The sequence below is a fragment of the Gobius niger genome (genome assembly GCF_951799975.1).
Source record: "Gobius niger genome assembly, chromosome: 10".
Classification (NCBI taxonomy): domain Eukaryota; kingdom Metazoa; phylum Chordata; class Actinopteri; order Gobiiformes; family Gobiidae; genus Gobius; species Gobius niger.
In genome coordinates, this window is record NC_136861.1 from 23,236,966 (window position 1) to 23,260,925 (window position 23,960).

The 23,960-nt window shown below is 41.1% G+C and overlaps 1 protein-coding gene across 3 annotated transcripts; it reads left to right on the plus strand.

Annotated features, from left to right (window-relative positions):
- Window positions 1-23,910, plus strand: tex2 (testis expressed 2). 3 transcript variants are annotated; one of them, XM_079563935.1, is made up of 12 exons: window positions 1-112; window positions 11,722-13,318; window positions 14,583-14,783; window positions 16,936-17,275; window positions 18,170-18,462; window positions 18,642-18,779; window positions 18,847-18,946; window positions 20,143-20,263; window positions 20,607-20,729; window positions 21,208-21,417; window positions 22,130-22,250; window positions 22,510-23,910. In XM_079563935.1, exons 2-12 carry the CDS (start codon window positions 11,750-11,752, stop codon window positions 22,663-22,665), a joined length of 3,372 nt encoding a protein of 1,123 aa, XP_079420061.1. In that variant the 5' UTR covers window positions 1-112; window positions 11,722-11,749; the 3' UTR covers window positions 22,666-23,910. The 3 variants fall into 3 exon arrangements, with proteins under 3 accessions (XP_079420061.1, XP_079420059.1, XP_079420060.1); XM_079563933.1 differs by having other exon boundaries at window positions 2-112; window positions 18,636-18,779; window positions 22,510-23,908; XM_079563934.1 differs by having other exon boundaries at window positions 2-112; window positions 18,636-18,779; window positions 20,613-20,729; window positions 22,510-23,907.
- The last annotated feature ends 50 nt before the right edge of the window (window positions 23,911-23,960 follow it).

Here is a 23,960-nt window from a genome sequence, read left to right on the forward strand (position 1 = left end):
CACTCTGTGTTTTATTCCTAGGCATGTCAGTGTCATGATCCATGGCTGTGCTGGGCTTGAGTCTGAGCCGGCTCTGCTCCAGGAGAAGATTGAATGTCTCTAAAATATCGAGGTAGGCTCTTCCTCTTCTGCTTCTCTGAGACAGGACACACAACATAACATTTCCTTTCTATTCATCACCATGTAGACATAGGTTTAATTATAGAAGTTGTTTTTTAAATCACCCAGTTTTGTGCTCACTGAGAGGAACACTTTTTCCAGTCTAATTAGACTAGATGCTGCCAGGGTGAAAGCAAACAGTGGCAGCTGGACTGTCTGACAAAGCAATTGTTTGTTGATAATAAGGGGCTGGACGGCTCTTTATCACAAGGGCCCACAGAAACAATGTGAGCCACAGAAATGGGGCTCAAATAAGATCTGTCGTTTAAGTTGGACTCTTTGGCTACATGTTAGCTGCAAGCTCCAAATTTCAGGTTGAATTAAAGTTCATCCCAAATTAAAGTGCATAGGCTTTCCGGGCAGACAGCTGTGAGTCAGTCAAAGCTTGCCACAGGGGTTTGTCCTCTTTTTGGTGGCCAAGGATATATAATATAGCAACATGTCTTCAATTGGTCGATGTTTTTGGCATACCACATTTGCTGTGCGTTCCCATAAACCTGAGGAATGTGCTAATATGCCCTCAGCTGTCTCACAAGAATCTAATCTATGCAATCTAATGTGAACTCCTTATAGCATACACAAATCACTAACCTTTAGCTGTATAACTTCTGCTGGCACAACTGACTAGGAGCACTTGAAGAACGCTTTGAATATGTTTTATTTCATAATAAACGTCGGGGGTTAATTTTGTTCCCCATTTTGATTGAGTAATATTCTCTTAATCTTATTTTTGGCAGTAAAAGTATCAGGAAATATTTGATGGACACGGAAAAGATTTGAGATGATACAACAGGTTTAAAGGGTGTTTTCTGGAAGCTGTTTTTGCCTGTTCCCCCCAATCCATCGCACCACACCAAAGGTATCAGAACAAACACGGCTCAAAGTGCACTTCATGAAATAACGTAATCAAAATATATGATTCACAAATCCTATTGAATCCCTTAATTGTTTTAATATTTAACTGCCATTGATTTAAGGAGACCATTGCACTTTATTTGTCATAAATGTGCAATATCTAAATGTATCCCTTCTAAATGCTGACTGCCGTATGCAAAGGTCACACTGCTAAACTGGCACACCATAGTCGTCCTATTTAGTTCCACATAACTATTTTTCACACGGCAGAACATTGCTTGCTGGGTGGCGCTTTCCTCTTTATGTGGTTATCTCACAAAACAGGAAGTGAACGTTAAAGAGAGGGGAGGAAGTCCTGTCCGGCAAATTGCATACACAGATTGTAGCAGCGCAGGGCAGTGTGACAGCTCTTCTTACGGTTTGAAATGAGCACATGCAGTGTTAGGTACTGTCACATATCACATGCTTTATGTTTAAGTGTATGGGAAAAAATAGCCACATTTGCTAACTACGGGCCGTTGGAAAAACACCATTTGATAGCTGTCTGAAACTGAGATTACAACCAGTTACTACTTCAACATGCAATATATATACAAATGCTTTTTAATGATTAACTTGTATAATTCTTGTTATTATGTTGTGTTTGATAAAGTTGGTTTGACTAAAAAACATGTTTCTTTTGTTTATCTACCTTTATTTTGAGACTTAATGTAATAATTAGCTGTAATGATTGGAGACATCTCGTAAAATCTCGTAGTAGGTCTTCGATCCTGTTTTATGCTTTGAGATCTTAATGAATCCGTCAGCGCGGATTATCTCACATGTTTATGAACCCTTGACTGTGAAACACTGTCAAACTCAAATTAAGTGGATGGATTAAGCCTTTTCTGGAGTGTAATTGTAACATAGGGAGATGAAATTCACATTGAATGACTAAGAATGGGAATGGTAGATGAAGAAAAATCCATTCAGCTGAAAATGCTGCTTTTTGTTGTTGCTGCGTGTTTAAATTGGCTGGTTTGAGTTCGTCTTGTAATTGGAGGATTATGATACTTCACTAATACTAAACCCTGCGCTGTTCGTGAGATGTCTGGCTGCTTTATCACACATTGATATGTTTGGATTCTCTCATGTTTGCTTTTGTGCCTTCTCCGTTTGGATCTGCAAATTACCATCGAGAGTATCGGTTAGTTATCAAGCCTATACTTAAATAACAGACTTGTGCTGATGAGGAGATGAGTTTTGTCTATTGCAAAGAAGCTTCGGCGTTGTACAGTCAGTAGCCAAAAGTGTATCACTAAGAAATAAGGTGAATTTAATTTCCAATGCTTAAAGGGACACTGCGTAACATTTTGGACTATACTGTTGCCATTAGTGCAAAACATGCTCCTATTGACCAGCTCGACACGGGAAAATACTATTACTGCAGGGAATAATCAAAGAATGGATTTGGATGAGGACCTAGTGTATTTTAATCTCAAATTCTACTGACTTTAGTCACATCTCCATGGAGACGAGTTGGAGACGTACCCACTCCCGGTAAAGTTACATGAGGAGAGCTGAGCCGCTCACAGCAAAAACACATGTTTGTTTGTACATTTATAAGGTCTTTTTCCAATGATGAAATGATCTATCATAAAATAAATGCTAGTATTTCAATTATATTTATAAGTAAAATTCTACGCGGTGAGCCTTTAAAGGTACACTGCGTAACATTTTGGACTATTCTGTTGCCTTCAGTACAAAACATGCTCCTAATGACCAGCTCCACACAGAAAATGCAATGACTGCAGTGAGAAATCAAAGAATGGATGTGGATGGGAACCTAACCTACATTCTAAAAAATTTACTGTCGACATCTCCATGGAAACGAGCTGGAGACGTACCCACTCCCGTTAAAGTTATGTCATCTCTTAGGAGAGCTGAGCCGCTTTTTCAATGCTGAAAATATCTGTCATAAAATCAAAGTCGTATTTCAATTTTATTTTTTGGGGTAAAATTCTACGCGGTGTGGCTTTAAATAATAGTTACGAGACGAGGTGTTTGCCAAGACTGTAATGTGAAAATCAGGGAGTCACTCTAAATCATATGAGGCAAGAGTCTTGTGCGCTATCTGGTTTTAACATTTTAATGTTTATATATTTTCATTACTGTTTTTGGTAATGCTTTATATTAATGTGTGCTCATTAAGTATTAATAAGCATTAATAATATGCTTGTAAAGTATTAGCACACATACTTTTATCTGTTAACATACTAATAGGCCATTAATAATGCGCTTATTTATAGCCAAACCCTTAACCTCACCCTGACCTAACCCTAAAATGATACTGATGCTTATTAATACTTAATAGGAACACCTTAATCTAAAGTGATACCTTGTTTTTTAAACAATTTATTGTACTGTCCTCCTTGCCTAAACGCAATGAAAACAAAATTGCAATTTAAATAGTTGCAAATACCAAATCACAAAGTCCGTTATCTTTTGCACACAACCAAACATCATGTCTCCGAGGTCTTATTATTATAAAACCTTTACCTCTGTCATCTACAAACTGAAATGCATGTGCAAGTTTAGCAGTTCAATATTCTTAAATCGTTTTCATTTATTATTATGCTCCTGGATATGTTAAAAATGCACAGTGAACTTAAACAAATTCAAATTTAATTGCACAAGTTTTACTACCAATTTTGGAAAACAATCTCAAAATTGGATATATTTACAAAGTTGTGCACTTCTAGCTGAAATGTAGAAAGCCTTATGGGACTTGAAAAGATAAACAGAGGTGGAGAGTTGCTCATAGGTTCCAGGCTAGAGGTTGCCCGTGGTCTAAAAGCAAACTACCAATCCTTGCACTATGGCATACCTTCACTGTCTCATCCTATAAACTCTCTCAGTCACCAGATGTATTGCTCTGCCCGTGGGCTATATGACTCTTGACATTTGCAGTGGAAGCTAGAGCCATTTCCAAATAGAAGAAACCATGTACTTAATTCTAATAAAAAGGAGTGAATGAATAAATGTATGCATTCACAGTCACACACCAAAGTGCTCAAGGTCAGAAAGCTGCCACAAGTGTAAGCGCAGGACGACATAGGAGCTTCACTGTTGTCATGGTAACCGGCAGCATCTCCATAATTTGGCAACAATGCCAGATGTTTGATGATTTCAACTCATTTTAGACGGGAGGCAATGAGGAGAACCCATGCTTTTGGCTGCACCTGAATGGGCCATTGTGTTAATATTTTCCTCATAAGTGATTGATGCATGATTTGAAGCAGCCGACATCAGCGTGAGAGCGCAGCGTGTTATTCTGTCGTGACTGGAGTTGGGACTAAAATAGCCACAGGTTGCTCTAATCTCAGGCTTCTGCTGATATATTCACACAACCTACTGAAAACCGCTGCATGCTCTCGAGAAGCACGTTACAGTCTGTGAGTGTTAGCGTTAGTGTTATAGGAGCAGACAGTGTGGAAAAGAGCAACCATGCTTAAACAATTGGCCTTTTCCTGGAGAGTCACCCATGGCAACGCACTTTCCTCTTTTCCATTGACTCGACATACATTTTTATCTCTATGGGTTGCATTTGCTTCGTTGTTAAAATTCCAAATAGAGGGCCAACACATTTTAGGGTCGATTGTTAGAAATGTAATGTTATCATTTAAATCTGACACTTTAAGGAGAAGTAGTAAACACTGTCCACAGAATAACAATGCAGGATAACTGGAAAAAACAGAGCCTTGGAACAATGATGTTAGCTGTGTTGTGTTCACTACTGATAACAACTTCTAGCACGGTTGTGTCGAAAATGCTTTTAAGTGAACACTATACTAAAACTATATTACTGTATTTTCCGGACTTTAAGTCGCTCTAGAGTATAAGTCGCACCAGCCTTGGCAACTACCTGGGCATGGAGGCGTAACTGTACTGGTGACAAGCCTCTCTCGGCAGCACATTGTTCAAGCTCTCATTTGCGAACTCATTCCTGTAGCTGTGGCCATCTAGCATTTAGCCCGCGATCAGCTTTTTTTTGTTTTCTTCATTGCAGTAAGAGTAACCTCTGCATTTGGCCAGGCCCTCACAGCAGATACTGGTACACAAGCCTAGATCACCCTCTAAAAAACATTGTGGGATTTTATATTTTGATATATAAGTCGCACCAGACTCGGAGTATAAGCTGCCAAACTATGAATGGTACCTAAATAATTTATTTCAGGTCTGAAGGTCTAAATTCTACCATATAGCTGCTCTCTACCTCAATATAAATCTCTGAGCTCTTGAAATTGTTGTGATATCATGTGAACACAATGTATTTACCCTCGACCCTGACTGAGTGTCCAGAATGCTGTTGTTGAGACCATCACCTTGAAAGTTATTTTAGGACGTCATTTGTTCAGCTTCCTCTCAGTCGGGTCAGACCTGCCTTGACAACCAATTACCAAGGGAGTCACTGTCCCCTTCTTCATACAATGCATTTCATTTTATTTGACACCTTTATTCATTGTCACTTCATTCCAACGGCGTATACTGTATTTTGACTTGTTTCCCATTAATGTCTCTCCCTTGTATATCCCCCGTTCTTGTAATGTTTTTTATATGGCCCTGTTGTATGGAAGAACAGAACCTTCAAATAGCCTTGAGAGGAGGTTGTGTCGGAGTGTCCTTTGCATCTGCTGATACATCTTGTTTAGTGTTATAGTCATAGACAGGCTTTGGATGGATGTCTAAAACTAATGCGTCAAGGCCTACAGTGGGTGTCATGAGAGCATGTGACATACGAAATCAAAATGTGGTCTTTAAAACATTGGTGTGCTGTGTATTAGCTGCTTGTAACATGGCAGAGAGTGACTTGCCACTTTTTGTTGCCTGCCTATGGAAACCAATTTGATAACCCACTGCAGTAGATGATGATAGTCACTATAAGCTGCTCGCATTTGTCTGAGGCAGTGCATGAGGCCATCCATCACACTGTGGCCGTCACTGTCACATATGGGATCTGCCTCCGCTTCTGTCAGGCCCTGTGTCCGTCAGCTGGGGCTGCTGCAGCGATCAATTATCCAGACATAGTAAAAGTGCAAGCTTGCATTTATTCTGCTGTTAAAATGCACATATGCTTCCATGTGAGATTACTGTCAAAACAGATTTAGATTAGAAAAGGTCCAGACTTGCAATTGGCCGATGCTTTTTCTGTGTCTGCCCTGTTCTTCTATGCAACTGGGGGCGACCGGTCAGGAGCAGTGACTTAGGACGATTCCATTGTGATTAGGGCTGAAAGATACAGTGGGGTTAAAAGTATTTGGCCAAAATCCAATAGAAAGTATGGGAAACTGACCAAATACCTTTTTTCCCCACTGTATATCATTATCGTATCGATATCGAGATATAAACATTCAAAACATTAAAATTGAAAAAGCAAGATATAAACGATATAGATTTTCATCAATAAAACTGCACTCTTTTGAAATGTTGTCCATATCGTTCAGCCCTAATTGTGATGATTATATCTATTGGGGCTGCATAATATTTCATTTTATTTTTTATTTATTTCAGTCACTTGTTTCATGTTGTTTCATGGATTGTATGTTCACATGAATGAAAAGGAACACAAAGAAGACAAAGCTTATAATGGGCTTTCTCCAAACACAAAACAAAATCTAAAAGTATGAGGAAAATTACAATATTTGAGAACTGAAAAAAGTGATATTGTTGCGATAATTAATGAACTATTTCAAAACAGTATGTTCTAATATGGATTTGTATTTGTCGTCAAGTTGTATCAATCTAAGACAGTAAAACAAGGCTAAAATCGATTTTGCACATCTTGAAGTTAGCATGCAATTTTCAGGCTTTGTTTACAAAAACGTGTTAGTACCTGTCAAATGGAAAACCCCAGGAATTGTTGCAAATATATTGGGACTACTTACGAGTTGCGATATGGATATTCTGCCACCTAATATTGCGGACATTCATTTGGCAATGTAAAGCGCAGACCTGTAGTGTGTATTTTCCTCCTGTGGCGTTGAAGTGCTTTCCCCACTGTGCTGCTCCTCACTGCTGTCTCCCTGACACTGGCTCGAGCTGATTAGAGTGGCCCTGCTCACTTTGATTAATTGGAGCGTCGTCTTTGTGCCAGTCTCCTGTCTGTCCTCCTCCCCAGAAACACCGCCTTTGGAAACAGTCTGTCAGCAAACAGTGAACTCTGTCAGTTGTAGTTGGGTAAATTGGGTGTTTTTTTGGCATCGCAGTGTCTGTATTTTCATCACCATAACAAACTCGCTCTCTTTTAATGAACACATTATATTAGAGTGGATGTTATTCAATCACGTTGGATTCTTGTCCCTCGAACTTTATCCATGTTTGTGACCTATTGAACTGAAGCCAGATTGCTTTGAGACAACAACAACAACAACAACAACTTCATTATGTAAAGTCTAATCCATCAGGCAGATAAGGGTCTTGCATAGGAAACTCCATGGATTTTTCAATTTTCCGATATATCACGATATTTAGCAGGCCGATACAATAGCGATGCATTTTATTCTTTTGATGACGTCACACATATTAATGAGTGACGTCATGCATATATTCATGAGGCAGCAGTGCGCCATTGTTTTCACAGTCAATAGAGGCCATTAATGATCAAGAATTCAGTCAGCAGAGGGCAGCACTTGGACCAAACACTGTCACACAATTATATTACTTTTATTGTTTTTATCATCATAAATAAGATTAGTTTGGGGTTGATTCAATCCTTTTGAAATAGGACTGTGGTTTCTTGTTTATTAAAAAAATTTGTTTCATTCATTCACCACAGACACAGACACAGACACAGACACAGACACAGACACAGACACAGACACAGACACAGACACAGACACAGACACAGACACAGACACAGACACAGACACAGACACAGACACAGACACAGTCATAGTAGACATTGAATTATCCATCCATCCATCCATCTTCTTCCACTTTTCCGTTTCCGGGTCGTGGGGGCAGCTGTTGGAGTTGCCCAAATCACATTGCACCAGCCCCTTATGGCTCCTCCTGCAGGTGGTGGGTCCACAGAAGGACGGCCTCACGATTAAACAGGCCTGTTGGTCTCTCATAAGGGGCTTCTGAACCGCTCCTTGTCTGACCCGTCACCTAGGACCTGTTTGCCATGGGAGACCCTACCAGGGGCACAAAGCCACCACGTTAAGGTGGCGGTTCCAGGAGCGGACATTGAATTAAACAAAACAATAACAAAACAATACAAAAAGCACAATACATTTCATAGAACGATAACTCCAGACGAAAACAAGACACAGACACAGAGACAAGACATACAAGACATACAAGTCCTTGACATATTTTCCATCATTTTCCCATTATTTTTACAGTGGCTCTCAAAGAATGGGCACTCCACCTGTCGTCCTTTGTTCTGTTCATCCTTATACACATTTTTATCTTGTTTGGAGGGGTTATTGGTTGTTTTATGCTAATTTATCTTAAGATTTTTCTGTCTATATTTGTAGGAATTGGGAAGTTGAAATTGTTTATTTAAATGTTAATGAAGTCACTGACAGATCTATAGATTCATTTTTAGTGTGTCAGGAATCATTTATACACTGAAAAAGGGGTACGAAGCTCATGAAAAGAAATGTGACTGATGAATAATATGTAGTATGTTAAAATAAAGTTAAAAGTAGCATGTTTAAAAATAAAATTGTATTATCGATGTATCGCGTGATTATCGTTATCGTAAGCTTTGTATCGCGTATCGTATCGAATCGTGAGGTACCCGGAGATTCCCACCCCTAGTTTACAGTTTTCAGACAGAAAAGCCACTCTTCTTCCTTTCACAATAACATCAAGTAACATGGACATTTTAACTAGTGGTGGGATTTGATACAAATAAAACACAATCTAGTTAATAATTATGGCCTTTGTTATTAATTAATCGCAATTAATCGCATTTAAGCATCATTTACTTAGGGGTATTTAGAGATATATTTTCGATGCTTCTCTTTGTATTTTCCTCCATTTGAACTTATTTGAAGTGGAGATGCGAAGCCTGTGTCAACATTTCAAACACTTCAAAGACAATAGCAGTTTGATTTATTGTCTTTGTCTTTTTAAGTAAGTGTATGTCGGCTTAACTGTGTGAACAAAAAGTTTGACGGTGAAATAGTTTTTGGCTTTATTGCCTTGGAGGAAAAAAGGAAACTGAAAAAGAGTCTGTGCCACTAAAGTAAAGTGTGATTAATTTCGATTAATATTTTCAATCGCATTAAACCTTATGTAATCAATTAATTTAACATTATTAATTTAAAGCTGTCAATTCATTATGCTATGCCAATCTGTAGTTAACATTGTAAAGAATTATTGTTTGAATCTATGTATAAACAAATAGATTTTTGTTCACATTGCAGGGTTTTCTGATATTCTGCACATTGTTAAATTGCTCCTCCGGCCTGCTTTGATTTAACATGCAGTCTTGCACAGCTAATTGGCCTCATTCAGCCTTTTATCCTTATACAGGCAGCACTTCAAAATCTTCTGAAAATAATCAGCATCTTTCTTCCTTTTGCTTGTATTAAATTTGCCGCTCTCCCAGTGTGCTCATGACAAATCTACACTCTCCGCACAACAGGAATGATGAAAGCTTTGTGGATGACCTGGCTACTCGGGAAAGCCAAATGCTCTGTTTGTCCACCTCCCAGTGTCTGGTCATAGTGCCAGACCGATGCCCTGAAGCGAACTCTGAAACGCATATGCCCAGAAAAAGAAAACACGCAAATTCCTCCATGACTGTCCAATTTGAAGCAGCATATTTGTGTGCCTGTCTGTTTGATTGGACCAAGCGAGGATGATGCGCTGTGTGTGATGTAGAAGAATAAACAGGGACAATAGCCCAGTAAACACGAGGCTACGGTCAGGGGAATCACTTCAGTTCCCTGTAGACTACAGTACGCCTTTGTTCGGAGGCCACTGAGGCACTGCTACTTCCTCTGGGGCTATGTATACTTAGTAATCCTGCAGTGCATTGTGAACATAACAATAAATCACATTTTCATTGGCAGGAGGAGGGTGATAGTGTATGAGGTATGGCTCTAAGTAGGTAATTTTGTGGGTTAACTTTAATTTCATTAATGTTGTGCTTTCACCACGGAGGCTTTGCCCATATGGGTTGGCTGGTTTGTGTGTAAAAGTGAGAGTAGAGTAGAGAAGCAATGATTAGTAATATGTAAAATGCTTTATTATTTAAAACTGTATGCCAGTGTGTATACTTACTGACAGAAAACCTTGTTCATGTTATGGTTTGTGTATCCCCCCTCAGATAGTTGATGTCTCAGCTGTGCGGTGCCCCCTGTGGAGGAGGGAGTGAAGCGCAGTTACAATGTTGACAGACCTCTCCTGAAGGCTCCGGCTCAGAGGCAAACCATTAATCTTGTTGCCATAGTGAGAGCGAGTGAGTGATTGGGGTAATGTTAAAACAGGGGGGCCAGGGCCTCAGCCTGTCACGCACTGACCTGCATAATGAAGGCTAATGGATCGAGGAGCACAGTGCGGTACCTGTCCGGCTCACCTCTGCTAAATGGTCTTTCAGTTGGACTGTAGAATAATCCTCAAAATTACATACACATTACAATACAATACAAAAAATTATGTTTTGATGTGTGAATTCATGCCATGACGCAATAGGACAGCCACAGTCTTCTCACAACCTCTTCAGTTTAACCTCTTAACCCCCGCCCTAGCCGAGTGCTCCGCCTTTTCTGCTGTTCAGCTTTACCCAAACCTAAAAAGTTACAGCCCTACATGCCAGAGTAACTCCTAATTTGAAAGACCTACAGTACTCACCTAAATAGATGGTTTCCTCGCGTTGTCGCCACTTTTTTGTTGCTCTTTTGTCACGTTTTTGTCACTCTTTCTTTCTTTTTTGTCACTTTTTCATAGCTTTTTCTTTTTCAACAAGTTTTTAGATTTGGGTAATGCCAAGCGGGAGAAAATGTGCTCGGTTCAGGTGGGGGTTAAAGCAGTACTAAGTAACTCATGCCCCTAGAGGCCACACGCGCCACTGCAGGTGTCGCAGCGTGTTGTGTTTTTTTTACTCATTAATTGTGAGAGTAAATACTACACTGACAGAAAAGACAAAGGGAGAGAGGGATATTGTACATCCAATTACACAAAAGAGATATATTTTTTTCATTTAAACTTGGCTGTAAATATTGTTTAAATGGTGCTAGCCCGCAGTTAGCTTTGCCTGTTGGCCTGTTAGCTTCTTCTTCGTAGTTCAATTAGTGTGTATTGGTGACTCCTACCCGGTTTCAGCGAAGTTGCAATTGTTGTTTTCTGTCCAGAGACACCAGGGGGAGATGAAAGATGCCCCAATCATCCCATTAACACTTGTATTACCCCCAGAGGGACTACAAGAAGGATTTATTAAGGTAAACAAGTTACTTTGCTGCTTTAAGAGGTAAAAAACAAAAAAAATCTATCTGTGTCAGGTCCAGCTGACTGAAGGACAGCTTTATCCATGGCTGTCATGATGAAGCTGATCTCCCCCCTGGTTTGGTCAGGTTAGGCTTGGATTTGGACATAATTTTATAATTTATGCCGCATTATCCTACAGTTAACTGCTTTAAAGTAGAATTCCAGGTCAATAGTCACAGCTCTATGATAATAATAACTGAGTGTTCTTATTTTGTGTGTTGACAGTGCGCTGTGAGCCCTGTGCAGGCTGGCGATGAGCGCTCAGGGCAGCAGCAGCAGCAGTGGCAGTCGTGGGAGCGGCCAACATGTGGACTCCCCGCCCCAGCGTCAGACCCCTGGTCCGAAGCTCCAGGTCCAACGCTCTCACTCGCGGGACACCATCACCATCCACTTCTCGGCCCTGGGGAAGGAGGAGGATGACGATGAAGATGAGCTGTACCTTCCAAAAACAACAGAGAAGAGCGTCACAGCGGGACTCGAGGCCAAAGAGGAGTTTCAGTTTGAGCAAATCGCAGAGGAGCCGCCTTCATCCACTTCTGCAGCCATGACCATCACATCGTCCCAGTCCCACCACAGCTCCATAGCCGCCAGCGCCAGCTCCTCGTGGCCTTCGGAAAAACCCCTGGCCAGCCCCGCCACAAGCTCCCACACATCTTCCCCTTGTAAATCCACGGCGCTGTCCTCCTCGAAACCTTTTCTGAGCTTGGTTCGCTCTTTATCCAATGATGTTGAGTCCCGGGACCCACCGCCTGTGCCCACAACAGTTGCGCCAACCCACGCCCGCCATCGCCACTTGATGAAATCCTTTGTCAAGTCTCTAAGCACCGACACCTCAAAGGACCAAGAAGGCTCGCACCCTCACCAGCACGCGCTCCCCTCGAGACCGCCCCCTCGCAACATGCAGCTCTTCAAACAGTTCTCCCAGCCTCGCCTGTCCACCTCGCCCGTCGTTGTCACCCAAGCAGGGGGCGACTCCAAAACGGCGCCCTCCTCTCCCATCATGTCACCGGACGGCAGGTCGTTTTTCAAAGTGCAGGAGGTGGAGGCCAGAATTGAAGATACCAAACGGAGGCTATCAGAGGTTATGTCAGACCCCATGCAGCTTTTCAGCAAGATCATAGGGGACGAGAGCGGCGGGATGGGTGCGAGCGGTGGGGGGGTGGGACACCGGGGCAAATCCCTATCGTCCAGCGCATCCGAGCTCAGTGGGGGGACGGCATTGAACGGGCACTCCGAGGCCAACAGCAGTTACAGCATCAAAGAGGAGAGTGCCGAAGCTGAGGAAGATGATGAAGAAACGCCCATCGGGAAACCTCCTGATTCTGCATTTTTTTCATTCCCGTCTCTACCCACGATCCCGTTGTCCAAATCGCCCTCTCTGACCCTGGGGCGCTGCTCCATGTCCGCCCTGGTGGCCCGACAGGAAGACGAGGAGTTTTGTGAGCTATACAGTGAAGACTTTGACATTTGTACAGACACGGAAACCCCCGATGGGAGTCAATCGATCTCCAGACACCCACAGACTGTTAGCATGCAGCTTTCCGAACTGGACTTGGAGGAAGAGGACAGATATGAAGCGGAATCTATCCCAGTGACGGGGCTCATCTTCTTAACGCAATTAGTATACTGGTATTTAATCCTGCCGTTGCCTCCGTACATGTACTCAGTGATACATGGAGTAATGGCAGGGTTTGTGCTGGCCCTCCTGGTCCTGTATTTGTCCGCTCCTCGGATCTCCTCTTGTGGGATGAGGAGGGGCCGGAGAAGGATAGACAACTGGAATGTGGCTCAACTGGACATTAAGGATCCGGGAATATTCAAGGTGAGACCAGCTATGTGTATTTTGTTTCACAAACTGTGCATAATGAATTGAGTTTGACGTCCTTAAAGGCAGTGGGTAATCAAAGAATGAATTTGGATGAGGACCTAATCGATTTAAATGTCATATTTGGCTGCCTTTTGTTAACATCTCCATGGAAACAAAGTGTCATTAGATCTGGAGACGTCCCCGCTCCCAGTAAAGTTTGTTTGAGTATTTTTTCAATGATGCGGGAAATGAAACGCTGTGTGGCTTAAACAAGAGTCAGCGGTGGGGTCGTGGTAAAATCCCCACCTGAACCGAGCACATTTTTTCCAGTTCAGCTTTACCCAAATCTAAAAGCTTCTTACAGCCTGCAGGCCAGTGTCACACCTCATTTGAAAGCTAAGATCTACAAAACTGATGTAAATGGATCTTTTTCCTCGTGTTGTTGTCAAAAAGTCATCACTTTCTTGACCTTTTTATTTCATCCCCTTTTTGTCTCGTTTTTTAGACATATTATTCAAGAAGCTTTTAGATTTGGTTAAAGCCGAACTGGAGAAAATGTCCTCAGTTAAGGCGGGAGTTAAGAGGTTTTGAACAATATGTCCTTTCATCCCCACTTCCAATAAAAAGGCATGTTCTTTCGTCTCTAAACTCTCCACGGTTAGAGCATATTATGATAATTGTAATTAAGCTGTAAAACGCTATGCCGCGGTAAAGCATGGATTTTATACTTCGTAGGAACAGCCAGTTCTGTTTATAGTCTGCACATTTTCGTTGCTCTATTGATTTAACAACTTCACTAAAAACAGGCCTCTGAAATTTTTCCTGTTCTTCCTGAAATGTCTTCGCAAATTGTGGCACTCTTGGGGCTAATAAAGTAGCGTAGAGCCTTGTTCATCGTCTGTGTGGGGAGTTGGGACATTGGCAAAAAACAAAATAAACGAATAGCAACATGATATACATTAGCCTAGTGGTTAAGGCCACAGGAAACATCATATAAAATATACTACTCACTTTGCCGCCTAGCGCTGATTTGTCGAACGTCTCGCGCTAATAAAGCCTTCAGGGATGTGGTTTGGTACAAATCTAGAATATCTTTGGGATTCAGTTGTCAAAACCGCTAATGTTTCTGCATAGCATCCCATAATGGTAATCAAATTAAGATTTTAAATGGTAAAATATTTCACTCCTGCAAAGGGAAAGGACAGCTGTTTGATTTGATCCCTAAAGCCCCTCCTGGGACATGTTGCACTGTTGACACTTTCGTTCCCCTCTTTTTCAGGGCTGGATGAATGAGATCAGCAACTATGACCCAGAGATGTACCACGCCACTCTCACCCACTCCGTCTATGTGCGACTGGAGGGCTCCGTGCTTCGTCTGTCCAAGCCCAACCGCAACATCTCTCGCCGAGCCACACACAACGAACCCAAACCGGACGTCACCTACATCAGCCAGAAGATTTATGACCTCACCAACAGCAAAGTGAGTTTCTAATTTGCGATGTTAATGTACTCCTGGTTTGTTCTGTGCAGTGGTTCGTTTGAGCGTAAATGGCCGTGACAACAAGCACACGTCTCCTCATGTTTGTCTTTGCCTTAGAGGATGTTTGCTAAAAGGTCAGTGAGAAAGCGACGCATTCTGACAGTGGCAATGGCTTTTGTGTAATAGAGCATTAGTGTCACCACTGGTTATGTGCAAACAGCTGTGTGTCCATTGGCACTGCGGTGTAGTTTAGTTTAGTTTAGTTTATTGATGGTTGTCTACTATGAAAGTAGAGTAATAGGCATAATCTGATTCTAATTTTACTACATGTGTTAGTATAGCGTTGTCAAGCCATGTATTGAAAATACATGTAAAGCAGTTTGGTAAAAGTCTCTTTAGTCACAGTGATCTAAATTTAACACTGGGGCTTAACCAGGTTAAAATGTTGGAGTCATTTTATACTCATTACTGCCACCTCAGGTCTTACGCGTAACTGCAGCTTCTATATTAAGCTCGTACATGACTTGCCTGGCTCTGCCATATTATTCCCTGTCAGGTCACGGAGCAATTGCAGCAGGTTGAACGGGCGGGCCTAATGCGCACAGATTGTCAGTGAAATAAACCAATTAGCAATTAGCGGACGTGACGACAGCCGTAGTCCAATTCAAAAAATCTGAAGTGAATATAAACTCACGCGGAGAACGCGAGGCAAAATCATCAACTACTTCATCCATGATTAGTTCTGGCTAATGTTAATCGTAATTTACCGTGTGTGGCCAGACCCACCTTCTTTCGCACAGAAAAAAGGTGGGTGTGGTTTATCAGGCTAGTACATGACGGCACTTCGGACCCGAATTAACAACTTTTTGAGTGACAGTGCAGGATTTTAGAGGCAGTTGTGGTGAACAGGTCTGGGCTCATTCTACACCTTAGGACATGGCTGGAACATGCAGGGGGAGGAAAATACTTAATTTTTACATTTTTAAACTCTGTATAGTCCCTTTAATTTATTTTGTGTTTACTAACTTGTCTAGTGTGTCTACAAAATATATTGGCTTGTTAGTATTATAGTATGTGACCATATAATAGTTAGAAATAGATGATTACCTATTCAGCTCCATTCATTGTAAAGGTCCTGAGTCGTCTCTGAAACTCACATGGCCGCTCAATCTCCTCCTACGCAGCCTGTTCCTTAAAAGGGAAAAGAGGCGGGAAGTCCTGCACTCGCAGGGCAGGCGGAGCCTCCACAGAGCTCCAGAGCTTGATTGACAGCCAGTCAATGAACTGAAAATGCTTCCCAAACACATTTTGGGCTGATATACAAAAACCAGCGTGGTTAAAAATATTTCACCTACCCCAGCGTTGTCACATGAGTCATAGCGACTTTTAGAAAAAACAAAACTCTTTGGAGCCAGGCTTTTAAGCCGTTCTTGGGACGTTTGAAGTCCCATTAGAATCCTGTCTACCAAGTGTCTTTTGGAGTCGCCCCCGGCCACCAGGAGGTGATTTTACAGCAATATCATTCCCGCCACGAGGACCATAGAGAAGTTCCTCGGTCATTGTATGTGACACAAGAATCCACCATAATAGTATATACTATACTATAATAGTATATACTATACTACAGTATATCTGTTTTTTATTTCTATTTATCTGTTTTAATCAGTTTTATTCTGATGTATAGTTTTTATGATCTTATGCGCAGCACTTTGGAAACGTTTTGTTGTTTAAATGTGGTATACAAATAAAGTGGATTGGATTGGATACTATACTATGTATCACATTGTCTTCAATCTGACTGAGATTGACACTGTATTTTTGCCTGAATTTTTTGCCTGAAATAAAAACACACAGTAACTAAAAATGTTCCTATTTTAGTTCCATTTTAATCTTTTTAAAATGTTTGTATGTATTTTTAAGTATTATTCTGAACCAATGATGCACTGTGTTGTTTTGTAAAATATTGCAATAATCTATGGAATATAAGCTATGGAATGTCACATTTATTTTTTGTGCATTCTTGTTATCTTGTATGAAATATATGAAATATATAATTTGATCAAAATGATACATACATTTTTCTCTCAATGTGCATTGTGCACAGTACTGTTTTCAAAGCTGTCACCTACTAAATATGTATCAATATTTGCAGATCTACCTAATGCCCCAGAGTCTGGCGAGGAAGAGAGTGTGGAATAAAAAATATCCTATCTGCATAGAGCTGGCCAAACAGGATGACTTCCTGTCCAAGGCACAGGGGGACAGGGCGGAGCCTGGGGAAGACAGACCCGCCATCTCGTGTGAGAAGATGGAGAAGGTGGAGAAACCAGAGGGATCATCAGAGGAACCTAAACGACCAAGTTCAGGAGGAGGAGACTTGACCATTTATCTGTTTGGGAGGACCGGCCGAGAAAAGGAGGAATGGTTTCGGAGGTTTCTTCTGGCGTCACGGATTAAATCAGAATCTCGCCTGCCTGCAGTCAGCAAGAGTGGTGAGACTCACGCAAGTTATTTCAGTGATTTCTTTGGGTTTAACTATTACTGAACAAAAGTGAACTTCAAAACAAGAAAATGGACAAAGGCGGACGTTTGCGAGCTGTGTTATAGAGTTTCCTAACTCTGCCAGTGGTTTTAAAACTTCGGTCGTGACATGGCTTATTTAGACCGGTTTAGCCTTAGTTTTTCAAGTTTTAGTCCTGGTCAAGTCGTGTTTAATTTGGTTTAGATTCAGTTTGATTAAGTTTTTGCCCTGTCTGTTTTGAAGTGCTCCTTCTAGCTAATGTGTTTGACTGCTTTACCCAGGAACATAACCTCAATATGCTCTTGAGGAAACTGGATACAATCTGGGCAAATGCTGACTGTGAGACTAGCTGTTACATCGCAATATTACAGCAATATTGGTTCTAAAAATATCCTTTTCCATAAACTAATCAGCCTTAGCTGCTCATACTTCACTTTTTATGATGAATCTTAGTAATTTACTGCATTAGCCATCAGACCTGTGTGTAAACCACAGCTTAGGAACTGGCAATCCCCTGGAGTGAATGAAAAGAAGGATGTGAATGGGTCAGCGGGATTACATGCACCGAGAAGCAGCGCTCATCCCATTGGCTGTTAGCAGATGAGGATAAGGGCTTTTGAAAAGGAAACACTGCAATAGGCTTTGAGAAGATGAATGAAGGTACTGAAGACTGTATTCAAAACAGCTTTGTAGATTCAGCCAATCAGTCAATATGGACTTATAAAGCTCTGTGTTGTGTGAAATTAGAGATGCAAACCTAATGGCTTATTATAAGTTATTGTACGTGTAAAGAGTCAGGCTTGTACATCTTTTGTCACATTATAAGAAGCAAGAGCAGCTAATTTCTGATGCTGTCCTTTCACAGCCTTCCCTCCAGCTCCTTGTCTGGAGCCTGAGAGCCGGAGCAGCAGCCGGGGCAGTCTCGAGGAAGTGGTCCAGACCCAAGGACGAAGCAAAGACCCTCTTACCACCACTACCACCACCACCACCACCACCACCACTCAGCCCTGTCCCACCTCTGCAGCCAAACAGAAGATGATGCTGGACTATAACGTCTATATGGCCAAATATGTCACCACACAAGCGCCACCCAGGAGTCCAACAGGGAAAGACAGTTCTGGGAACAGCCCGGAGAGCAGCCCCAAAGCTGCTAGAAAGGTAAGGCACATTAACACAGTTAATATCTGATATGGTCTAATAGACACTAAGGAGAGGTGAAACATCCAACGTGTAAACATCAGAGAACATTTTACAGCTCAAGAATCTTTGTCTACTAATATATTAGCAAATGAGAAATGAATTTGGTAATCAGTGTGATTTTTGTTGATCAGGAACAGAGGGGTTCAGAAGCTTCACCTGAGCCCGAGGCCTGGGTCAATGCTTTTCTGGGCAGGATCTTCTGGGACTTTCTTGGTGAAAAGTATTGGGCCGATGTTGTTTCTAAAAAGATCCAGATGAAGCTTAGTAAGATCAGGGTGAGTGATGTCACAAGTTGGCAAGCAGTTCTAACATTTTGGTTTGACGTGTTCGTTCCCATTTCAGCTGCCCTATGTAATGAATGAGCTGACACTGACTGAACTAGACATGGGCTGCTCCATCCCAAAGATCCTTCACGCCTCCAGACCCTCTGTGGATCACCAAGGTACGGTCACTGCCGTTCTTATTTTCATGATAATCACCAATGCCTTGTCGGTATTTCTTTGTTTTTAACATAGGCATTTTTTGCTATAGTTTGTTTTATTTTATTTTTACTGTATGTACTTTTTTTGTTCATATACTTTTTGCCCCCCTTACTATTGTCTGTTTAGATTATTTTATTTATTTTACTGTATATACTTTTTGCCCCCTTGAAGTTTCTTATAGTCATTGTAGACCAGGATACCTCTATTTGCTATCTAACTGTTTGCACGTTTCCTGTCTACCCTGCACACCCTGTTTTCTTGAGAGCTGAAAGTAACAAGTGAATTTCTCCATTGTGAGATCAATAAAGACTTATGTTATTTTATCTTATCTTAGTGGCTGCAAAATATTGTCCTATTTGTAATTCCTCCCATTCCTCTAGCATTCCTCTAGCATTCCTCTAGCATTCCTCTAGCACACTATACTAGCACGCGCTCTATTAATTACAGTAATTACAGAATAGATTAAGAACAATTATTCAGTATAATGAGAATGCATTATTCCTACTGCTCCACAGCAGTACAATTGCACAATAAGGTCAGTCGTCCAGTGTAGTTCTCTGCCTCTGGCCATGCTTTACAATCTGTGCATGAATGTAGTTTTTCATAAAGCATCTCTATGTCTTTTGTTGAGGATGGTATCTTGTTGTCTTATTCCTGTTTCCCCTGGCAGCCGCACTTCACAGCTAAGAGTGCGATGTCTATGAAAGTACACACCCACACATTTACTCATGACGCTGTGTCAGTGGATCCAAGCACATAATTAGTATCTGAGTAATGGCTTTTGTCGAGCGCTAAGGAACATGGCCATTAAATCGACAAACAAGGAAGGTGACATCATGCGCATGCTGTGTTCGTGGTTAGATAATCTAACTTCAGTGGGTTTATTTGGCATGATCTGCAAAGACTAAACTAACACACTCAGCTTTACAAGATGCCACATTGCATTCAAACTGGATTATGGTTTATAATTGTGCTAATGGTGTAATTATTGAAATGCTTACCTTAAAATTACCCACAGCTAATTACATTGTATGTCAATCAAAGACACTGCAACAACACTTTATAAAGAGTGGACTTTGAATTAAATAGTCCACTGAGAAAAACAAGTATTCAGTGTGTCTAGGTAATATAGGTTTAACTGTCTCTGTGTCTCCAGGTCTGTGGTTCGATTTGGAGATCATGTACACAGGGTCCTTCCTCATGACGTTAGAAACCAAGATGAACCTGGCTCGTCTGGGAAAGGAGGGGGAGGGGCTTGGAGAACAAGGCAAAGAATGGTAAGATTATGTTTATGCTCTGGAAACAAGCTGCAAATGAAATTCAATTAAAATAATTATGTTTAGTTTTACTTTTACAATGACTGAGGCAGCCATATTAGTTTTCATGTTATTTACACATCCTATTTTGCTGGTTCTTCCACCCTCTTCCTCTCATACCAACCCTCTCTCTAAATGCTTACCTCGGTGGATTTACATTCAATGGTGAGTTTGGGAAAAGATGCTGATATCTGCCCATTTGCCTGGCACGTTTAAGTGAAAACAATTCAAAAATTAAAGGTTACCAACAAAAAATTGACCATTCTGCAGTCATGTTGATTTATATTTTATTTGTGCTCGACAGGCCCAGGCCTAGAACATACTGTTTGGCGGATAGTGATGAGGAATCCTCGAGTGCCGGTTCGTCAGACGAGGAGGAGCCACCAGAGCTGCTCAGTGATAAGACCATTTTACCTGGAGCCGAAGGGTGAGTTTAAGACTAATTCAACTCTAGCATGCACAGAAAAAGAATGCCGAGCCATCCATCCATCTTATTACAATTTCTTTGAGGAGTCTTCAAAGTATGAACCGCGAAACTAACACAAGAATCTCATGACTTTCAGAGCATGATAGTGGAGGTCAAAAGTAAGGGATTTTTACTCTAGGAGAACCCCATGGGGACAAAGGAATATCCACCTCTGTTCAGAGGACATTCTATTATCTCCTATCTCATTACACCTTGTGCTTTACCGATAACGACCATTCAATTTGCGATGTTGGTTCAATTGTGATTACTCTTACAGCTGTATGATTTGCTGGCCTCTCAGTTAATGCCACCCACCTATTTGCAAATGTCTAGCGCTTACTGTTGATGCCAGTCACTCAGCATCATGGTGGGTGCAGAGATGCATGAATTAATTATGAACCTGACTCACTTTTTGCCTCCCATCCTTCTTCTTCTTCAGCTACGTGGGAGGACACCGGCCAAGCAAGATTATGCGCTTTGTGGATAAAATTGCCAAGTCAAAATACTTTCAGAAAGCCACAGAAACAGAGTTTATCAAGAAGAAGATGGAGGAAGTGTCCAATACTCCTCTGCTGCTCACTGTGGAGGTGCAGGACTGTAAGGGGACACTGGCTGTCAACATCCCGCCCCCTCCCACCGATAGAATATGGTAGGTTGTTTTTTTTGTACAAGGGGATGTTGTTTTAAACCTGTTATGCAGGTCATGGGTGGATGTAGTCTGAAAGTGCTCCCTCTGGTGGTCAAATAAAGACACAGTGTTACTCCTATTATAGTTTTGCTCTTTTAGTAAGACAGAAGGTTTAGTTGACCTGCTTTACTAGTTTCGATCACTTCCTATGATCTTCCTCAGAAGTGTCACCTGGTGATGGACACGTCACCTCCACCACCAGGTGATGCTTCTGAGGAAGATCACAGGAAGTTATCGAAACTAGTAAAGCAGGTCAACTAAACCTTCTGTTTTACTAAAAGAACAAAACTATAATAGGCTTAACCTAAGAAGACAGTATAAATCAAAGACACAGTGTTACTGCTGTAAGACTGTGGTTCTCAAACTTTTCTCACTAAGAACCACCTCATAAAAATGTTGTAGCACTGGGCCTGGATCAATATCAAATCAGGACTAAAATGGGTCTAAAATGGTCTGAATATGTCTGAATGGAACTGATTTATATCTGAACTGGCTGTTAACCATGTATTAAAGCAGAACAACTGATAGCCTTTAGTATCATTAGCAAAGCATTAATAAAATGATCTCTTATGAACATAATGAAAAGTCTAAAATTGCAGATGACCCTGAGTTCCACCAGAAGCCCACAGCTTGAAAAAAGAAAGTGTCAACTTTTTTCCCCCTTTTTGGTCAGGTATGGTTTTCGGACTCCACCTCACCTCGAGCTCAAAGCACGGCCCAAACTGGGCGAAAGAGAGGTCACTTTAGGTCATGTAACCGACTGGATTGAGAAGAAACTAAATCAGGAGTTTCAGGTCAGTAAGTCATTACCATTTATCATTTATTAATAAGGTATTTAGATTTTACCCCCGAACACAAAGCCACAGAAAAGATACTATCTGTGTCCGGATGCATAACAGTGTAAATGGTTCCTCACACACATGTATTCATTGTAGTCTGAGCTATTAAGTCCAGTTGATAAAGTTCATTTCTGGGATGCATAGCTGTTTCTTTCAGTGTGTCATTGAGATTGTACAAGCACATGACATTAAGCCTGTATTTTTCATCTTGCAGAAAATCTTTGTGATGCCAAACATGGACGACGTGTGGCTCCCCATAATGCACTCTGCCATGGACATGCGCTCAAACGTAAACTTGGTGACTGTGACAAACGATGCCTTGAAGGATCCAGAACTGTCGGAATCTGAGGTCTCTGACTTAGGAACATAATGTACACTGAAGGCCATGTGAAGCCCCACTATGGCAATATACACGTATCTGGCCCATCAACGACTACAGATGCAGCAGCGGTCGTCCCTATGATCTCGAACTGCATTTTACATTAGTGTCTTAGCAAATGGCTGCCTTTGAAGGTCTTAAACTGAAAGTTAGTGGTCTAATGAAATCCTAAACAAACTCAGATATCACTGAAAAGGATAGCCAAATATCCATCACATTAAATCAGAGATATTGTACGTTCTTGTACAGCTACACCATACACGACTTTGAACCTACTTTAGAGGTCATTTTTCATTGGATTGATAGAAAAAACGAGAATGTCTGAATTTTATGGTTATTTTGAGGCCCTTCATAATCATGTTTCCATCGATTGGGGATCTCAACACTTGTTACAACAGGTGTCACATATGCAAAAAGATTAATGACACTGTGTCCATCTCAAAGGCTGTAACTGCTGTAGATAGGCAATACATCCAGGCTGAGCTTAGAGTAGATGTTTTCAAGGCGGTCTGTAAAATGATTTATGAGTCTACAGACACAGCAGCTCTGTAATGCCTAGATCTGATGAATGTAAAAACAGGAAAAGAGACATGAGCTTTTAAGCATTTGTGCTTTTGATATGTTTTTTTTTTTAAGTTGAAAATAAGTAATAACTGCTTTTATTGCCAAAGCATTTTATCAGTTAAAGGTTTGTGTAAACAATAATCCGTGGCAAACAAGCAATTGATTGAAAACCGAGAACTCACGTGAAGGGCCAATAGTTGGAGCACTGATTTTTCTGTAATAAACAGATGTAATGTACAGGTGTTCGACCACATTAGAAGACTTGTGTGGATGTATTCATTCAACTGGATATCAGCCATATTATTTATTATTGTAAGCAATCATCAGCTAATGAATGCTGTTGGTATTTATTGTGTTTTTTCTGTATTGTATGTGTGTACCATCACCAAACAACGTTTTAGAACAGCCTATTCCAATCTGCCAAGACATCCAGCTGCTTTACAGGTGATGAATCTATGTTTTATGTTTTAATATGTATTGTGAATTGAGGCAGAAAGTGCCTTTAAATATTCAACATTCCTTCATGGTGAGCCATCGCGTTTGTGAGAAGAGGAAATGTTTTGTGCCATTACTTGGTTTTAAAACTGGCCCATTATTTTTCAGTTTGGTGTTTCTTGCACAGTGCTTAAAATAGTAACATTACTGTTGTGCTCAGTGATGTCACAAATGTTGATCATTGTGGATCAATAAAACTTTTGCTTGAAAATTGTGTGGCCTCGTAG

Coding starts and splice junctions, on each gene's coding strand:
- tex2 (XM_079563933.1), top strand. CDS start 11,750: ATGAGCGCTCAGGGCAGCAGCAGCAGCAGTGGCAGTCGTGGGAGCGGC. Junction 20,730..21,207: donor ATTTTACCTGGAGCCGAAGG/GTGAGTTTAAGA, acceptor CTTCTTCTTCAG/CTACGTGGGAGGACACCGGC. Junction 21,418..22,129: donor CCTCCCACCGATAGAATATG/GTAGGTTGTTTT, acceptor CTTTTTGGTCAG/GTATGGTTTTCGGACTCCAC.